The sequence below is a fragment of the Pyrus communis genome, chromosome 12, assembly GCF_963583255.1.
Source record: "Pyrus communis chromosome 12, drPyrComm1.1, whole genome shotgun sequence".
In the NCBI taxonomy this organism is placed as follows: Eukaryota; Viridiplantae; Streptophyta; class Magnoliopsida; order Rosales; family Rosaceae; genus Pyrus; species Pyrus communis.
The window spans coordinates 23,758,920-23,774,142 of NC_084814.1; the positions used below are offsets into that span (position 1 = coordinate 23,758,920).

At 35.8% G+C, this 15,223-nt stretch overlaps 1 protein-coding gene and 1 long non-coding RNA gene across 2 annotated transcripts; both read left to right on the plus strand.

Moving 5' to 3' along the window:
* Nucleotides 1-1,928: 1,928 nt before the first annotated feature.
* On the plus strand, nucleotides 1,929-5,076 carry LOC137710305 (uncharacterized). The gene is made up of 3 exons (XR_011064966.1): nucleotides 1,929-2,020; nucleotides 3,892-3,977; nucleotides 5,002-5,076. It is a non-coding gene; the product is annotated as an uncharacterized lncRNA (long non-coding RNA).
* Nucleotides 5,077-8,540: 3,464 nt separating this feature from the next.
* LOC137710224 (ASI1-immunoprecipitated protein 2-like) lies at nucleotides 8,541-14,810 on the plus strand. Its single transcript, XM_068449161.1, has 10 exons — nucleotides 8,541-8,821; nucleotides 10,794-10,879; nucleotides 11,607-12,106; nucleotides 12,263-12,391; nucleotides 12,640-12,894; nucleotides 13,102-13,201; nucleotides 13,443-13,673; nucleotides 13,767-13,897; nucleotides 14,070-14,249; nucleotides 14,354-14,810. Exons 1-10 carry the CDS (start codon nucleotides 8,795-8,797, stop codon nucleotides 14,533-14,535), a joined length of 1,821 nt encoding a protein of 606 aa, XP_068305262.1. The 5' UTR covers nucleotides 8,541-8,794; the 3' UTR covers nucleotides 14,536-14,810.
* The last annotated feature ends 413 nt before the right edge of the window (nucleotides 14,811-15,223 follow it).

The window sequence follows — 15,223 nt, forward strand, 5'->3', positions numbered from 1 at the left end:
CAATTGATCTAGATGGTGGGATAAAACATTATTGTTGTACGTTTTAAAAAAAAAAATCTAAAAATTTTTTTTTAAAAAATTAGGGTTTAGGGATTCGAGAGATTGCCTACATGGTACACCAATTTTTCTAAGAGAGGTTTTGATACAGATGCTTAGGTTTTAAAATTTTGAGATTAAACATTTATGTCTTTTAAAGTTTTGATTAAACGTTTTCCTACAATTTAGGTGCCACATGGATTAGAAGTAGCCTTTTTTATAATTTAAATTACCCAACTTGCCATTATATAAATATACCCTTTTAATTCCTAGATAATACATCAAAACTCCTAAAATCTTGTAGATAAATATTGTAGAATTTAATTCCAATAAAAAGTCTTTCAAAATACCCGTGATTGCGACTTGCCATTATATTTAATATACCTTTCAATTTTCTTAGATAATATCTCAAAACTCCTAAAATCTTGTAGATAACTATTGTAGTCAATTTTAATAAAAAGTCTTTCTGAAATGTAGATTTCTTCTTAGCACATATTTGATACGTTTAATCAAATTTCAAAATAGAACCAATGTTTAATCTAAAGAGTATTAGAAAAGTGCAGGGGATTCTAATTTTCCCTAATTTAAATGCATTTGGTAAAGATTATCTTATTATTTGTCGAAAAAAAAAAATTATAAATTACTTCTTTTTTTGGCTTTTTGTTCAAATGTCACTATAATTATTTTGATACTATTTTTGTAAATTTGATATCCAAGAGGCATTTCTCTTTGAAGACCTTATGAAATAATGAATTATAAATTATAATTGCTGAAATGATCACTTCCAGATATTTCTTAGTTGTCATTATTTGATTTTGATTAGTGCAATAATTGATATTTGTAGAATTTTTTTTTCTTTAAAAAAAAGGGACAACTGGTGATGAGCCGTGATTATTTACCTTTTTTTGATCCGGAGAGGTTATGCGAAATTTCACGCTATCCGTAGCCACAGTCAAGCAAACTCACCGGTTATTTATAAAATCTTTGACCATATGATGATAATTGGTCTTAAATGTTATCATTTTTTTGGGCCACAGCTATCGTGGCCCAACCTCTCTTTGGGCCTAAGGCCTAATGCCAAGTCCCATTTTTTGGTCTTATGATATTATTTACATTAAAAGACAAATTACACTTTCTATTTATTGTTTCGACTAGCAATCAGATGATTGTGTATAAATGTTGTCTTGGGAGGACGCACCTAGGACATTTCTTTGGATTGAAATATTTGCTAAACCAGAGGGCTTAATTTGAAAAATTTATCGCGTAATCAATGCACAATATTAGTGACATCAGTCTCCAATAAATATTAGTTGCATGTTTAAAAAAATAAATTATGTGTCAAATAAACTCTCCACGTGTCATCTTTCGTCTAGCTAACACAATTGAAAAATGAATTAACTTGGCTCCTCAAAAGATAAGGAGGAATTCCTTCTCAAAACACATTGCTGCCTATCCAGAGTATAAATAACTATTTATCTATACAAAAAGTTAATGAATATGAGATTGTTTAGTAATCAAGTTAATGAATATGAGATTGTTTAGTAATCAATTGTCAATGTATTTGCTACAGTTACTTAACTAAACGTCCCCATTTTTAAATGCTTTATTTTTATTTTTTTTACAAAAATACAGTGATTTATATTCGATTATAAAATGTTTAGAGGAGAAATTCCTTGTATTATCCAAGCATGATAAAATTCATAACGTCACTGCTGTTTTTAAGACAGTGATATCTACACGTTCATTTTTACTTGTTCTACCTCTCTCAATTTACACGGTCGTCAAACCGAATGACTTAAAAGAAGATGAATGACAAAAAAAATTAAAAAATATATATAAGAAGTAGTAAAAACGACATTACATTTCTGTGCTGCTATTCGAGCTCCATCGGAGTTTGCAGCTCTAACCGCCATTAGAGATCGCACGAAGAACGAAAGCATTGTTTTTTACTACAAAATTGAGACCTCCTATAAAAACCCACATGGTAAAGTCCCCAAAACACCTTTCTCTTTCGCCAATATTTCACATTCTTTACATTTGGGTCCTTCTGCCTTTACTTTCATCGTATTTTTGCTTTACTTTATTTAAGGGGGAAAGGACTGTGATGGCTGCTCTTTACTGTTCGAACTTCAATGCTGTTTGTTTGTTTCTTCGTTCCCTCAAATTTTTTTTCTACTGTAACGTCTGAAATTATCACATATTTTTGGTAATCTGAATTTTGCAACATTAGCTGATTAGCGACTAGATAGAGTTAGAGCGTGAATCTTGGCGCAATGAAAAATTATTCCTTTATGATCAAAAGATCACACGTTCAAGTTGGAAATAGCTTATTTGTAAAGCAAGATGAAGGTTTCTCACGATAGACTCCCCGACCTGGCCAAGCAGTTGGAAATCACTTTTTTTAGCTACTAGCTAGTGTTGAACATGAATTTTTAGTATGTTACGGTCTATCTTATACATCAAAACTTTTAGCGATTAATTTTTTTTATTAAAATTCAAAAACTAAGATCTAACGGCGAAAAATTCTAATTTTCAGTAGAATTTGCGGTTGAACAGTTGGTGGGTGTGTATATGCGAATTATAGATGAGATTTTGGCTGTTTATGATGTATTTTGGGTGAAATATGATTCCTTATACACTTTCTAAGTGCTTTGATTTGTAGAAAAACTCTCATGTCACAGCGATATATTGCTTTGAGATATATTGCTTCTTTATCTTTCTCACGTGTCACTTGGAAGTCAAATGATGGGTGAAAAAGAGAGAGAAGCGATATATCCCGGGTGTCAAGCAATTTGGCTCTTGCTTTTCCTTCAATCATTTTGAGGTCTACTGCCACTTGCTTGTTTTGTATTTGTACCAACAATTTAAGATTTACTTTGTACAAGATCCTATAGTGTTTCGGAACATATGAAACTTTTTAACCGTTAAATCTTGGTTTTGTGTTTTTAAACAAAGATTTACGGTTAAAACACACGGAGTATCCCATACTCCGGGGCACCCTAGAAAATCCCTTGTAACATATGATGGTGTTTCTTGGGAAGTCTTCAAAATTGAAATGGGTGATTTAAGAACACACTGTTCTGACAATCTATTGAAAGTGTACAAAATATGTACTATAAAGCACACCTCCATCTCAATAAGCATAACTTGAAGGCTGCCCCAAGAACCCTGGCCCATTATTTACAATACCAAGATGTAGCACACTTTGAACATCCTCCCAAGTAGCTTGTTCACCATAACCTTGTCTCTGGGGATAAAAATAGCACCTGATTGGACATAAAAAGTTTTGATTTCTGTGTTAATCTGAGTTTTATTGTTCCTATACATAATGTTTGCTTGCTTTCCCCGGAGTCAGTATTCATATATATATATATATATATGTATGTGTGTGTGTATGTATATATCGTGCTCGTAAGTTCGTAACAAGAACTTGGTAAACTATCCTTAGAAGAGGTAGGCAGTTGCAAGTTCCAATAGCTCTATCTTAGAGCTATGGTTTCTGCTGCAGTTGCAGGTTTTTGTTTTCACAATTTTTCAGTCTCCTACTTTTCATAATGCTCATTAAAATCTACCTGTTAATTGCTAGCATCAAGCGACATTAACTCAGCTTGCGGTGTTTAAAGCGCCTTAACTGTTTCTTAATTAGTTTTGAAGCCATGAGTTTGATCAGTATGTACTTCCAGAAAGAATCTGAATCCACTTGAAACCGCATAGCTTATATGCGCCGTATAATGATTTGTTCTGGATGTCTATATCGACTATATGTTCTATTCTTTATATGTATACGAGGCATATGGAACTATTTCTACGAAGAAACCTTTCTGTAATATATAATTTGATCTTCTTATTCTGTAGGACAAACCTTGTGAGGTATGTGGCGGTATAGGCTCTGCAGAACTCATTGCTACTTGCTTTCAATGTAACAAAGCTCGGGAACACATGTATGATTCATCGTTACACTCATTCCATAAACTCGTCACAGTTAAAGGATCGTATTATTCTAAAGACTTGATCAGATCCTTGTTTGCTTGGTTGCCACCCGCTTCCAGTACAACTTAAGACCGTTTGATCTGTATCTATATCGTCAAAGTTCATTTGTAAAACTAAGAGATTGTGCATTTTTTGTATAACCAATTCGGGCACTTGTTCTAAACCGGTTACTGTTTTGATTTCCAGATATTGCATGAAAATTCTCCTTATGTTTGTTCCAGAAATTTGGGTTTGTGAAACATGCAGTTATGGAGGTACAGCCACTAAAAAATCTGTCAGAAAGGAACTCTCTCACAAGGCTTCAGGATCAAACACCTTTGAGATGGTTCGCTCTGAAATGTCGCCATCTATGCGCTCCAGAAGGCTTACTGAAGAGACCGGCAGCTCAGGTCGCCTTAGAAAGCAAATGTCACCAGGAACTGGCAGAGTAAAGTTTATTCCTATTGAAGCTATTAGAATGTCGTCATCTGGAGCACAAAGAGTGGAGCTTTCTTCACCGCGTAAATTGCACTCAAGCTCTGGCCGAGTAGATGCCAGGGAGACAATGTCCAGAAGGACTACCACTGAGTTTAAATCAGCCCCGAAAAAATCCTCTTCGGAGAAGGTGAAGGAAACTTACAAAAGCGTACCTGCTGGACATGTCAAGCTTTTCGGACATGGCAGTGAAGGAATCAGTTCAACCACTCAGGCACAAGAGTCTAAATCATGCACTGAATTAAAATGTAAGATAACTCAAACATCCATTGCAAGACAATATTTTTTCGAAACTGTTGACATACAAACGGGCCAAAGTTGAATGCTGCAGTTGTCTCAAATCTTTAACGCATTACATATCGAGTATGCTTGGGAATCAGCTCTTGAATGCGTGTGTAGATGTCACAGATCCTCTCTTTATACGTTATGTTAACCGTAAATGTTGCAAGCAGGTGTTTATGTACTTCCTATTTATGATTGACCTTCCGATTTCTGTTTCAGATAAAGCAATTCCTATCGAGTATAAGAATCAAGTTCTTAGAAAGAAAGAGTCACTGGATACTCCGTGCATCAACGATCCAGGCAAGAGAAAATTCTCTTACTTTATATAACGTTTTGGTGTGCAATGTGGTCCTTAAGTTATGTCATTGAACATGTGTTTGCGCAGGAGGTAATTTACGTGCTGATGCTAGACCGAAGAACTCTGACTTTCAAGGATGTGATCCGCTGAACATTTTGCCCAAACCCGAGATAAATCTGCCAACTCACCCAGTTTTAGATGCTACTTGGTGGTGAGTACCTCATACTTCATGAAGTTGCACACTCATTTATCTATTCTGAAATTGCCATGCTCCTGCCATGATCTGATAAATATTGCTTGTTTGGTGATTGTGATTAGCGGAAGCCTAGAGATCCTTGAGACGGTTTCTTGTGGTCAATTTTATGATGGATTCCGAGCTCATATCCCGGAAAAAGTTCATCCAAAAGCTTTAGAGTGTTCAAGGCTCATGCCTACCGTGCTCCAATGCACGTTGCTCCCTTGTTGCGACTCTTGGGCAGAAATCTTTCAGAATTACAGTCCTACCGTAAATGATATGGCGCTGTTTTTCTCCCCTGGCGATTTCGAGAGGTCTGTTCATGAACCAAACCTCTAGTGCTTAATATGCAATTGATAAATAGATGATGGTATGCTAATTGAGGAAGCCTGAAATCATAATGTAGGTCTAAACAGCAGTACTTTAGCCTATTGGAACTTCTAGAGACGCGAGATATGGCGCTGCGGACTAATATAAATGGCGTCAGTCTATTGATTTTCTCTTCTAAAAGGCTAGATAAGGACTCTTATGGTGAGTGTAATTATATCTTCTTTCAACGTACATTGAATCTAAGGAGTTATTCAATCCAATCCAATGCTAGACACCAAAAGAAGGCTATATGTCTTCGAGTATCATTGTATCTATTCATTTGAATCATCGTTTTCTTAGGATCGGACGTGGAATCCTTCCTCTGGGGAGCATATTACCCTGCAAAAGGCCGTCTGGCAGCTCCACCCCTTCTGAACTACGACTCCCAAGCAAATGTGGCAAATGTTGAGCAATGAGCAGCCTTTCTCAGGAGTAACACAGTTCAATGACTGTCGCATTCCTCCAGGGTTCTCTAAGCAAGCCGCCGGTGATGCTGCACGCGACACGATTTAACAAATTCGGCCGTCGGTGTGGTTCCATGTAAATCCTTGTAAGAGTTGAAACACTTCCTGTGTCTAGTTAGTTTTCTGAGTCTTGGTTACAAAATGCCACTGAAAAATAGGTAAAACAGAGAAATGGGTTGCATAGTGTATGCTATGAGATCCCTTGTTATAGCGTGGTGGGATCTTTCGCACAACCTTTGAAACACGTTTTTATAAGGACCATTCCATAATGTATTTTAACGATTGCATTTTGATTTTGTTTATTTGATTAGGTACATTAATATGATTTTACACGTCTATGCATAAACATGCAATAATGTACCTTAAACAATGTGAATGTACCTAGCGATTGAAGAAACTTAAAATCTAATATGATTTTTCATTCGGATAATGTTAGATAGACCAATTTTTTAAACTAAATTTTATAAATCAAATGACATGATTATCGATTATTGAATTATTACTTAAGTATTAACTAATGTATTTATTTCTTATTGATGATAGATGATATAGTTTGCATAGTTAGTTTACCATTACTCTTTTCATCATAATATAAGTGGCGGCTCTAGCGCCACTTCTTGTACGTGGTGGTGGTTGGTGAAAAATCTTAACATATTTATATAGAATCTTTTGGGATGCACATGACACGGAGGCTGTGGATTCTACTAGGAATGACTGCTGTCTGCTTATATTATTATTGATGCTCATGTAATGGAGAGATTTTTTTAGTGTGACATGTACATTATATAGTACATCACGTGTTATTATGTAAATAGTAAAATATGTGTGTTAAAAAGTTAATAATTTAAAAAATAAAATTTCTCATAATTTATATAAAAACACGTGGTCTACCCTGCGCTTTGATCACAATAAAAAATTTCTCAATGTAATGAATTTTGCAGTCTTAAAGACTGTTCCACTTTGATTAACTAAACAGTGGTGAATGATTATCTTTTTTTTTTCTTTTTTTTGGGTGACGGTTACATAATTACGTGATATTGTTAATTTGAGTGCTCCGAATGATCCATCTCATATCCTATAAATTTAACATATGTATACATGTTATAATATGAATAAATCAATATAAGCACGTAAAATAAATACACACATTATAACATGATGATGTTAGATTAGCAATACTGCCTAACAATGCGAAGGTTATACATTTCTCAAAACTCAACCAGTGCATCCATAGTTCTGGCTCCTAGCAACAAAAGATTTTTCAATGTCTCGGCAACATGATCTAGTACATTAACTATCATAATATAAGTAGTTGCATACTTAAAAAGAAAAATTTCTAATTACTTGTATTATGACATCTAATACACTGGATTGTGTTCCCGGCAAATTAAAAAATGTATCCCTGCTAACCTAGTAGAAATTTTAGGTCCACAATGTTACTGAAAGAAAAGAAGCGATGGGCCACCAGAAGGACAACGGATGGTGATTGGCTGATAACCCCACTTTGATTTCAACATTTTGAATATTTGCAGTTGACTCCTCCTACTTTTTGAGAAAATGACTGCCCAATGGCATGGCCATTGAACCTATATATGTTGTGGGTTTGAAGTTTTTTTTTTCTTTAAAAAAGATGGATAATTGGTGGCAAATTATGATTATTCACTTTTTTCAAAAGTCGGGAAGATTCACAGAGACATTTCAGTTTTCTCCTGACCACAAAAGACTCACATAAGCATTTCAGCCTCTCCCTGACCATAGTCAAGCAAACTCACCAACTTAGATCCTCAAACCTGGGACCTCCCTAGTTTTTGTATTTTGGGAGCCGGAATCCCCTCCCTTACCACTGGACCACTTACTATGGTTAGTTGTAGGTTTGAAGTTTGATGATGAAGAAATCTGTGAAAAAAAAAACCAATGATATGCATATTCTTTAATAACGAATCACTAATTAAACGTGATGACTACGTAATTACGCAATATTACTAAATTTACAGAGAAAAAAAACGGTTGGAAAAAATTATTTCTCTTAATCTAACTTAACTAAGAAAAATCTTAGATCAAACGAACCAATCACATGGCTTTTCATACATCCATATCATCATTCAAATTCACCGCAAACAAATATGTTAACCGTTGATAACGATTCAGCAAATTCATCGATATTGAATGATTTGACACGACACGTGATCAAACACATTGACCCAAAAATTATATTCATCCCCTTTACCATGGTTTGGTAACCCAAATAAATGACCCCATTGAATAACATCTGGCCCAAACAATAAACAAACACAACAAAAATTAAAAGTCCAAAGCTTTTCTCCGCACGAGAAACAAACCACACGCAGATGGCATGCACGAAAAAGCTTGTAGAATTGCAGGTACACACTGTACAATTCTCCCCCTCACCCTCTAAAAGCGCGCCACGACACCCCCCGAAACGGATCCTTGCTCTCCCTCTCTCTCTCTCCTCTCTTTCTCTCTGTAAAAACAGAGACTCTGCAGTGACTAGTGAGTGAGTCTGAGTTGAGTGAGTGAGTGGGTGACTGACTCGTCAGCCTCGTCGCCTCCTACCCTACCAGCTACAGCTACGCAGAGAAAACGGTTAAAGAAATCAATCGACCAACCATCAGAGACACAAGCCAAATGCAAGAACCGCGAAAGACCCACATGGTAAAAGGCCTCCACAAACCCTAAATCTCCTTCCTTTGTCTCCTCCCTTGTCGTTTCGGGACGACCCATGTCTTTATTTCTCCTTTTTTTTTACTGTCTGCTCGTACAAGTCTCTTCTTTTTTTGCCTCTTTTGTCTGCTGCCTGTGTTAAATGATGCTTCATCTTCCATTATATAAGTGCATTTGCAGCATTTCTGTGTTATTTAAGTGCTTTTAGTTGTAAAGTTTGAATTTTTTTTTATATTTTTTATGGGTTTATTTGTACAATAAAATAGTTGAATTATTATTATTATTTTCTTTTGGTAATTGAAAAGTTTTTCATCTCAAATAAGTCATATATCACTAGTCTCGATGAGATCTTAGTCCTATTTTTTTTTTTGTAAGCAATGAAATTCGAATCTGAACCAGTTCTAGGAAAAAGAACAATCTTACCAACTCAACCAACTCTCGTTGGCGAATTTTTATCTTTCATGATTTGGCTGCGTTGGTTGGTTTTTTTTGTTGAAATAATATAAGTTGAATGTTTTTCTGATTATTTTAATTTGGGTGTGATTTTTATTTTTTTTTCCCTGTTTTTATTTCATTGTTTTCTCCGTTGTTTTTCTCTTTCATGGATTTATGATTCCGATTGAGTTCCCTTTGTGCCTATCTGTTGAAGTCAATCGTACGAATGAATTTAATTATTTTGCACTGATTAGTGGTTTTTGCCACTGTCAGACGTTTTGGTTTTGCAGCTATTAGAAACCCTTCAGGATTTTCGTTTTGAGGGACGATATTCTAATTTCTAAACTATGGGAAGGAAAATTCGAACTTGGATAAAAGGGGCGAACACAATGACCCGGACCAACTTGTCCAACTCATGGCCGCGCTCATGTTTTCTTTGAGGGAGCCTGAAGAATTTATGACAAGGACTTGAAACAATGTACTGAAAACGTGAATCTGACTTAAAATTTATTACAAGGACTTGAAGCAATGTACTACAACCTAGAATCCGTATCCGAGTTAGGTCCAGTTGGCAAGGACAATGTGCTCGCCCCCTCGAACTTGTCCAAATCTTCATTCCTGTAGTTTAAGTATCGCCTTGTCAAGCCCATGACCTTGTCGTGTCCGAAACAAATTGTTATAATATAGTTGAATTTTGGTTCAAGTTTTTTTTTATTGGTCAAAAGTTTGGTTCAAGTTGGGCTATGCCACTTTCTGATACTCCTAACCCCTTTTTATTGTTGCATGCCATGGTTGGTCTCCAACAAAGCAATGCCTTCTTAAACTTGTACTGGATATTCATACCAAATGCATGTTATACACACTTCAAACTAATTTAAAGTCCATTTAAAAAAAAAAACGAATTTAAAGTTTTACACTGAGAATCTAGAGTATATTAAGAAAAAGATTTAGATAGATTTTTTGTAAATTAGGAAAACTCATGCCAAATAGGTAGAAGATCAATGTGCAGGTGATGGTATTCATGTAATGTCAACTCTGTTTTAAGAGTTGTGACACTTTCTCTAGATTTTTCTTTCCCGATAAGAAGTTTTTGATACGATTCTTTTGCTTCCCTGTTAAAAGACCCAATTTGTTTGCACTAAAGATTTGATACTATTCTTTTGGAAGGTGGTTTGTTGGTTTTGAAGAAATATGACTCTTTTGTTCCCTGCTATGATTCTTTTCAATTTCTGAGTAAGAATTTTGATGTATTTGTATACATTCAAGGCCTTCTTCTAAGATTCTTAATTGATGAGCTACTAAATCATATATGGGAGAGTAGAGCGCATCTCAGTCGTCCACAAGATTGCGCAACTGATGCTTTGCTGTATAAATTAGAGAATACTTGTCATGGCTCGCAGCCTCCGATATGTGACTACTTCTGCTTGTTGATGATAGCCTCTAAAAGAAAACAATTCTGGACAGTTTTTTCATAAGAAACTTTAGTTTGAACTTATTTTTTTTCAATGCGAACTATTCTTCATTTCAGGTCAAACCCTGTGATACATGTGGTGGTGGTAACGATGAGAACCTCATTGCAACGTGCCGTAAATGCAATATAGCTCGTGCACACCCGTACGACTCTCTCTCTCTCTCTCTCAATGTGTGCGCGCGTGCAAGAGCATATGTATCTGTATTTGTATGTGCATGCGGTTTGGCTAATTTACTTGACTGTCAATCAACAAGTGAATAGTATGTCTTCTTAATAATATCAGTCTATCAAAATCATGGTGCATCTCGTTTTTTTTTTTTTTTTTTTTTTTCCTTGTCCTTTGAAAATAAAAAGAAAACAGAGAAAATTTAATAATGTAAATAAATAAAAGTAGAATGAAGGTTAGCAAGCAATTCTAATTAGAAACGTAAATTCACTTGCTAGCTATCATCATCACAAGAAAATAATCTCTCAAGTAACAGCTGACTTGCAATCTACATGGATAAAGAAGAATATGAAGTAGAAATCAAGTCCCACAAAGTTTCCCAAAAACGAATATTTCTCACAAAAGATCCTTCTAAACGATGTCTCTAGCTAGCTTCCGTGAGTATTCTAAATTACTCTTATCACCTTTGGATGTCCTTCATGCATGGTATTTTGAATCACAACTTTGTGTTCTCTTGGTTCTTTCCTTTTGATTTCATATTATTGCAATTCTGCATAGAGTAATGGACTTGTGTTCTTTCGTAAGATTTCGGTTTTATAGTACAGCTTACTATAATGGTTTGTATTTGTATTGATTGCAACTCTAATCTTTTTGGACCATAGTGACTGGTGAATATAATTTTTTGTGATCTCTTCGGTTTTCAGTTATTGCATGCAGAAACTTGATACGGAAGCCTGGGAGGATTGGGTTTGTGAAGAATGTCTTGGAGAGGAAAACAATTTAGCATCCCCCACTGATTTAAACCACCATGGTATCATGCATCCATCAGGTAACAGCAGAGTTCTTGATAATTCAGGGTGGCAAGCTCATTCTAGAAGGCAAAAGCCGGTTGGAACTGGAAAAGTTAAGTACATTTCAGAAGGAGAAGTCATAAGGCTATCGTCAGGAGTTGAAATAATGAGATCACAGCGAAATACTTTCAGCTTCAAATCTGGTCAGTCAAATTCTACAGCACTCATGTCCCAAGGGACTACTTTTGGCTCTAAAAGCGTGATACCGAGGTCTCCACTGCCTGCAATCAAAGGAAATCCTAGCATTGTGGCTTCAGGACATGTGAAGCTTCCTAGCTGTGGCAGGAATGTCAAGATGTCAAGCATCTCAATGATAAATCAGCAAACATCTCCAATATTGAAGGATTCAAAAGGTGACAAATCTTTTAACCTTTTGTCTTAAATTTGTTTTATAATCGTTGATATGCAATATAGAAACGGAGATATGGATGATTGAGTACATACTAGATTGGTCAAAACTTTTTGATATACTCTTACTGGTGCATTTGGTTGCTTTGATCCTTCTTCAGAGCCAAAGGCTCCTTTTGCTCAGAACTCAAAGAAATATGGTTCCAGTGATCATCGAGTAGTTGCAACCTCACCTGTTAAAGAAGCCAAATCATCAAAGCTCAGTATACAGGGTGGTGCAACGATTCCAAGTATGATGTCTTGTAATTTTCTTTCATTGTTGGAATGAAAATTTGTAACATTTTGACGAAAATTTAAAATTTTCTCTTGTTACTTAAATTGTTGAGACTGTATTTGTTGTATCCAGGATTCACCTGTTTTATGTTGAAAATAGTTGTGTGTGTTACTAAAAATGTGGAGATGGTCTCTAGAGATTTTTGTAACTTTGATAAATGGTTATTGTATGTGCAATGCTTATGATCTCTGATTCCATTTATAGAAACAAAGACTTCAGTAGCTTATGGAAAGGAGCATATTCGAGAGAAGCAATCAAAGGATGTCTTAGTTCCAGCAACATCCGTTGAAACAAAGAACCCAGTAGCTCCTGGAGAGGAGCATGTTTGGGAAAAGCAACCACAAGATGTCTTAATTCCAAGACCAGATGTAACTTCTCGGAAGAAGAGGCATACTGCAATTGAAAAGGAGCCGTGCACAGTTTCAACAATGAGGCACTCCTCACCTATGTCCAGTCCAGGCAAGGATTATAACTTACAATTTTTTTGGAATTGCATTATTGGTTCTTCTTCAAGTTTTCTAGTAAGTTTCACAAAATTGATGATATATTTACATGGTAATCTGTGGGTTTGAAATTGTGGCCCAGCTGTGACTGTGGCTGGTAATATATTGGATCTACGCAACTTTTGAACCTACCTTACTTTATCTGGTAACTCTTGTGTTGCAGAATATAACCATGCAGATGCTGAAGAAAGAGATCTCGAGAATAAGCTTGCTAGTCTCAATCTAAATCACTCAAGTCTTCCTGCTCTACAAGTCACTTGGAGGTGGGTAACTTGTCCATTTAAGATTTTACATATTCATATTCTATCAAGATTTCGCTAACTCGTGTATTGATTTGAGTTATGGAGTGCCAAACATAATTAGGAGTGCCAAACATAATTAAGTGAATACTTATTTGGTAAGTTGATCAGAAAAGAAGTTGCAGATGCATGTATAAGTTGATATTTTAAAGTCATTCAAATAATTAAGTACTTCCAAAACCTTCATTGATATTTCTTTCTATAGGGGAGACTTCATTGTTGATACAGCTACAACTAATGAATTCATCGGAGGGTTCCAGGGACGACCTCCATGTAAGATCCATCCTAAAGCCTATAGATTTGCACAAACAATGCCTCCTGTCCTCGAGGCGAATTTTATTCCTCGATCCCAACTTTGGACTGATATCTTCCAAGACCAACCTCCTGACCTTCAAGATGTTGGAATTTACTTTTTCCCTGATAAAAATATTGAGAGGTTTGTTTTGGCTTCTGATTGCATGGTTTTTTATATCGGAATTATTCTGTGAATGCAACTTTAGAACATTTTTCTTTTCCTACCGATTCGTAGATCAAGAGAGAACCATGCTCGGCTGATTGAGCGGATGGAGAAAGAAGATTCGATGATGAGAATTTGCTTTGATGACCAGGGCGTGGAGTTGCTGATATTTACATCAGAACAGCTGCAGTTAGACACGCAGTGTGAGTTTTTCCTTAATGAACTTCCTATTCTGTTGCACCGACTTCAGATTTCTTTCGCCTCTGAAGGCCATTTGGATTACTTTTTTGGTCTTTACTATGTAGAAAACTTCTTTATTGACGTGTGTTAGATACATAGCTTATCTACCATTAACAAACCTGTTCATGTCAACAGTGACAAGCTTCTTATGGGGAATCTTTCTTTGTACGAAAAACTATCAAGTTGAAGCAAACATGGCAGACAATCAGAGTGTGGACATGGAAATCGACATGGATGGTGGAAATATGGTGGGAAGACTTGATGTTGTGATTCCGAGGGATCCAAAGGTTACTAGAAAGGGCAAAACATCATCAGGTACTACTTTCAAACCTTTATATTTGTTCCTTAAACATGAACTTTCCTGTGCTTTTGTCAATGGAACGTGTTGATTGTTGATGCTTATACTCAACCGTTTTCAGAAGTGAAAACCAGATATGGCCCGCGATCAAACTCGAGGAATGAAGATGGTGAAATCTCCAGTGATGCAGAGAAGAAAGAATTGGCACGTCCACCGGGTTTTAGTGAGGGCAGTCCTCAGAGTGCTACTGGTTCAACTGAGGGAATGGCAGGGCCGTCTTCATCTTTTCGACGCAGAGATTGAATCTGCTGCTAAAGAGTTAGATTTTGATGCATAACCAAACTTTTGAAAACCAGAGTAGAGTCAGATATAGCTATCTGGTAAAAGATATATAGATATATGAAAGGGGGAAGAAACAGAGTCCTCTGTTTTGGAACATTGTGTTTTTTAGGCATATGGAGAAAGAAAGCAAGTAATTGTTCAGAAATTACAGTTACAGTTTGTTTAGGTTTTGGTGCAATGAAGGTCATTGTGTAGCTCCTCTTTGGGCTACAATAGACTGAGAAAATCATTTATAATAGACTTCCGTTGAACTAAACTTCGTGTTTGTGCAAATAATTGTTAACATCTTGAACTCCGGAACGACGGGAATTTTTTCGTGTTACCGTATTATATCTTGTGCTTAGTATAATACTTAAATATGTGTGTTGCATGATGAGTATATGATATTATACTCGATGCAATGTAATTCTCGTGACGCTCACATATTCAAGTTCAATTGTTGACATCATATGTTGAATTATTTGTGATACATAGAAAATGCATTTAATAGATTAATGCACTACTTCCTTCGTTCAAATTGAATTTTTCAAAATTGTAACAATGTTAAAAATTTCTACCCCAGAAAATTAAGAAACCCTCAAAGGGCTAGTGAGGAGAATGTCACTCCTCCAATAAAAAAGGCAATTTTGAAATTTCAAATCTTGATTTG

Excerpts from the sequence above, each read along its gene's own strand:
- LOC137710224 (XM_068449161.1), top strand. The coding sequence starts at position 8,795 with ATGCAAGAACCGCGAAAGACCCACATG. Across the intron at positions 12,392-12,639 it reads GGGTGGTGCAACGATTCCAA|AAACAAAGACTTCAGTAGCT; the intron begins GTATGATGTCTT and ends TTCCATTTATAG. Across the intron at positions 13,202-13,442 it reads GCTCTACAAGTCACTTGGAG|GGGAGACTTCATTGTTGATA; the intron begins GTGGGTAACTTG and ends TTCTTTCTATAG.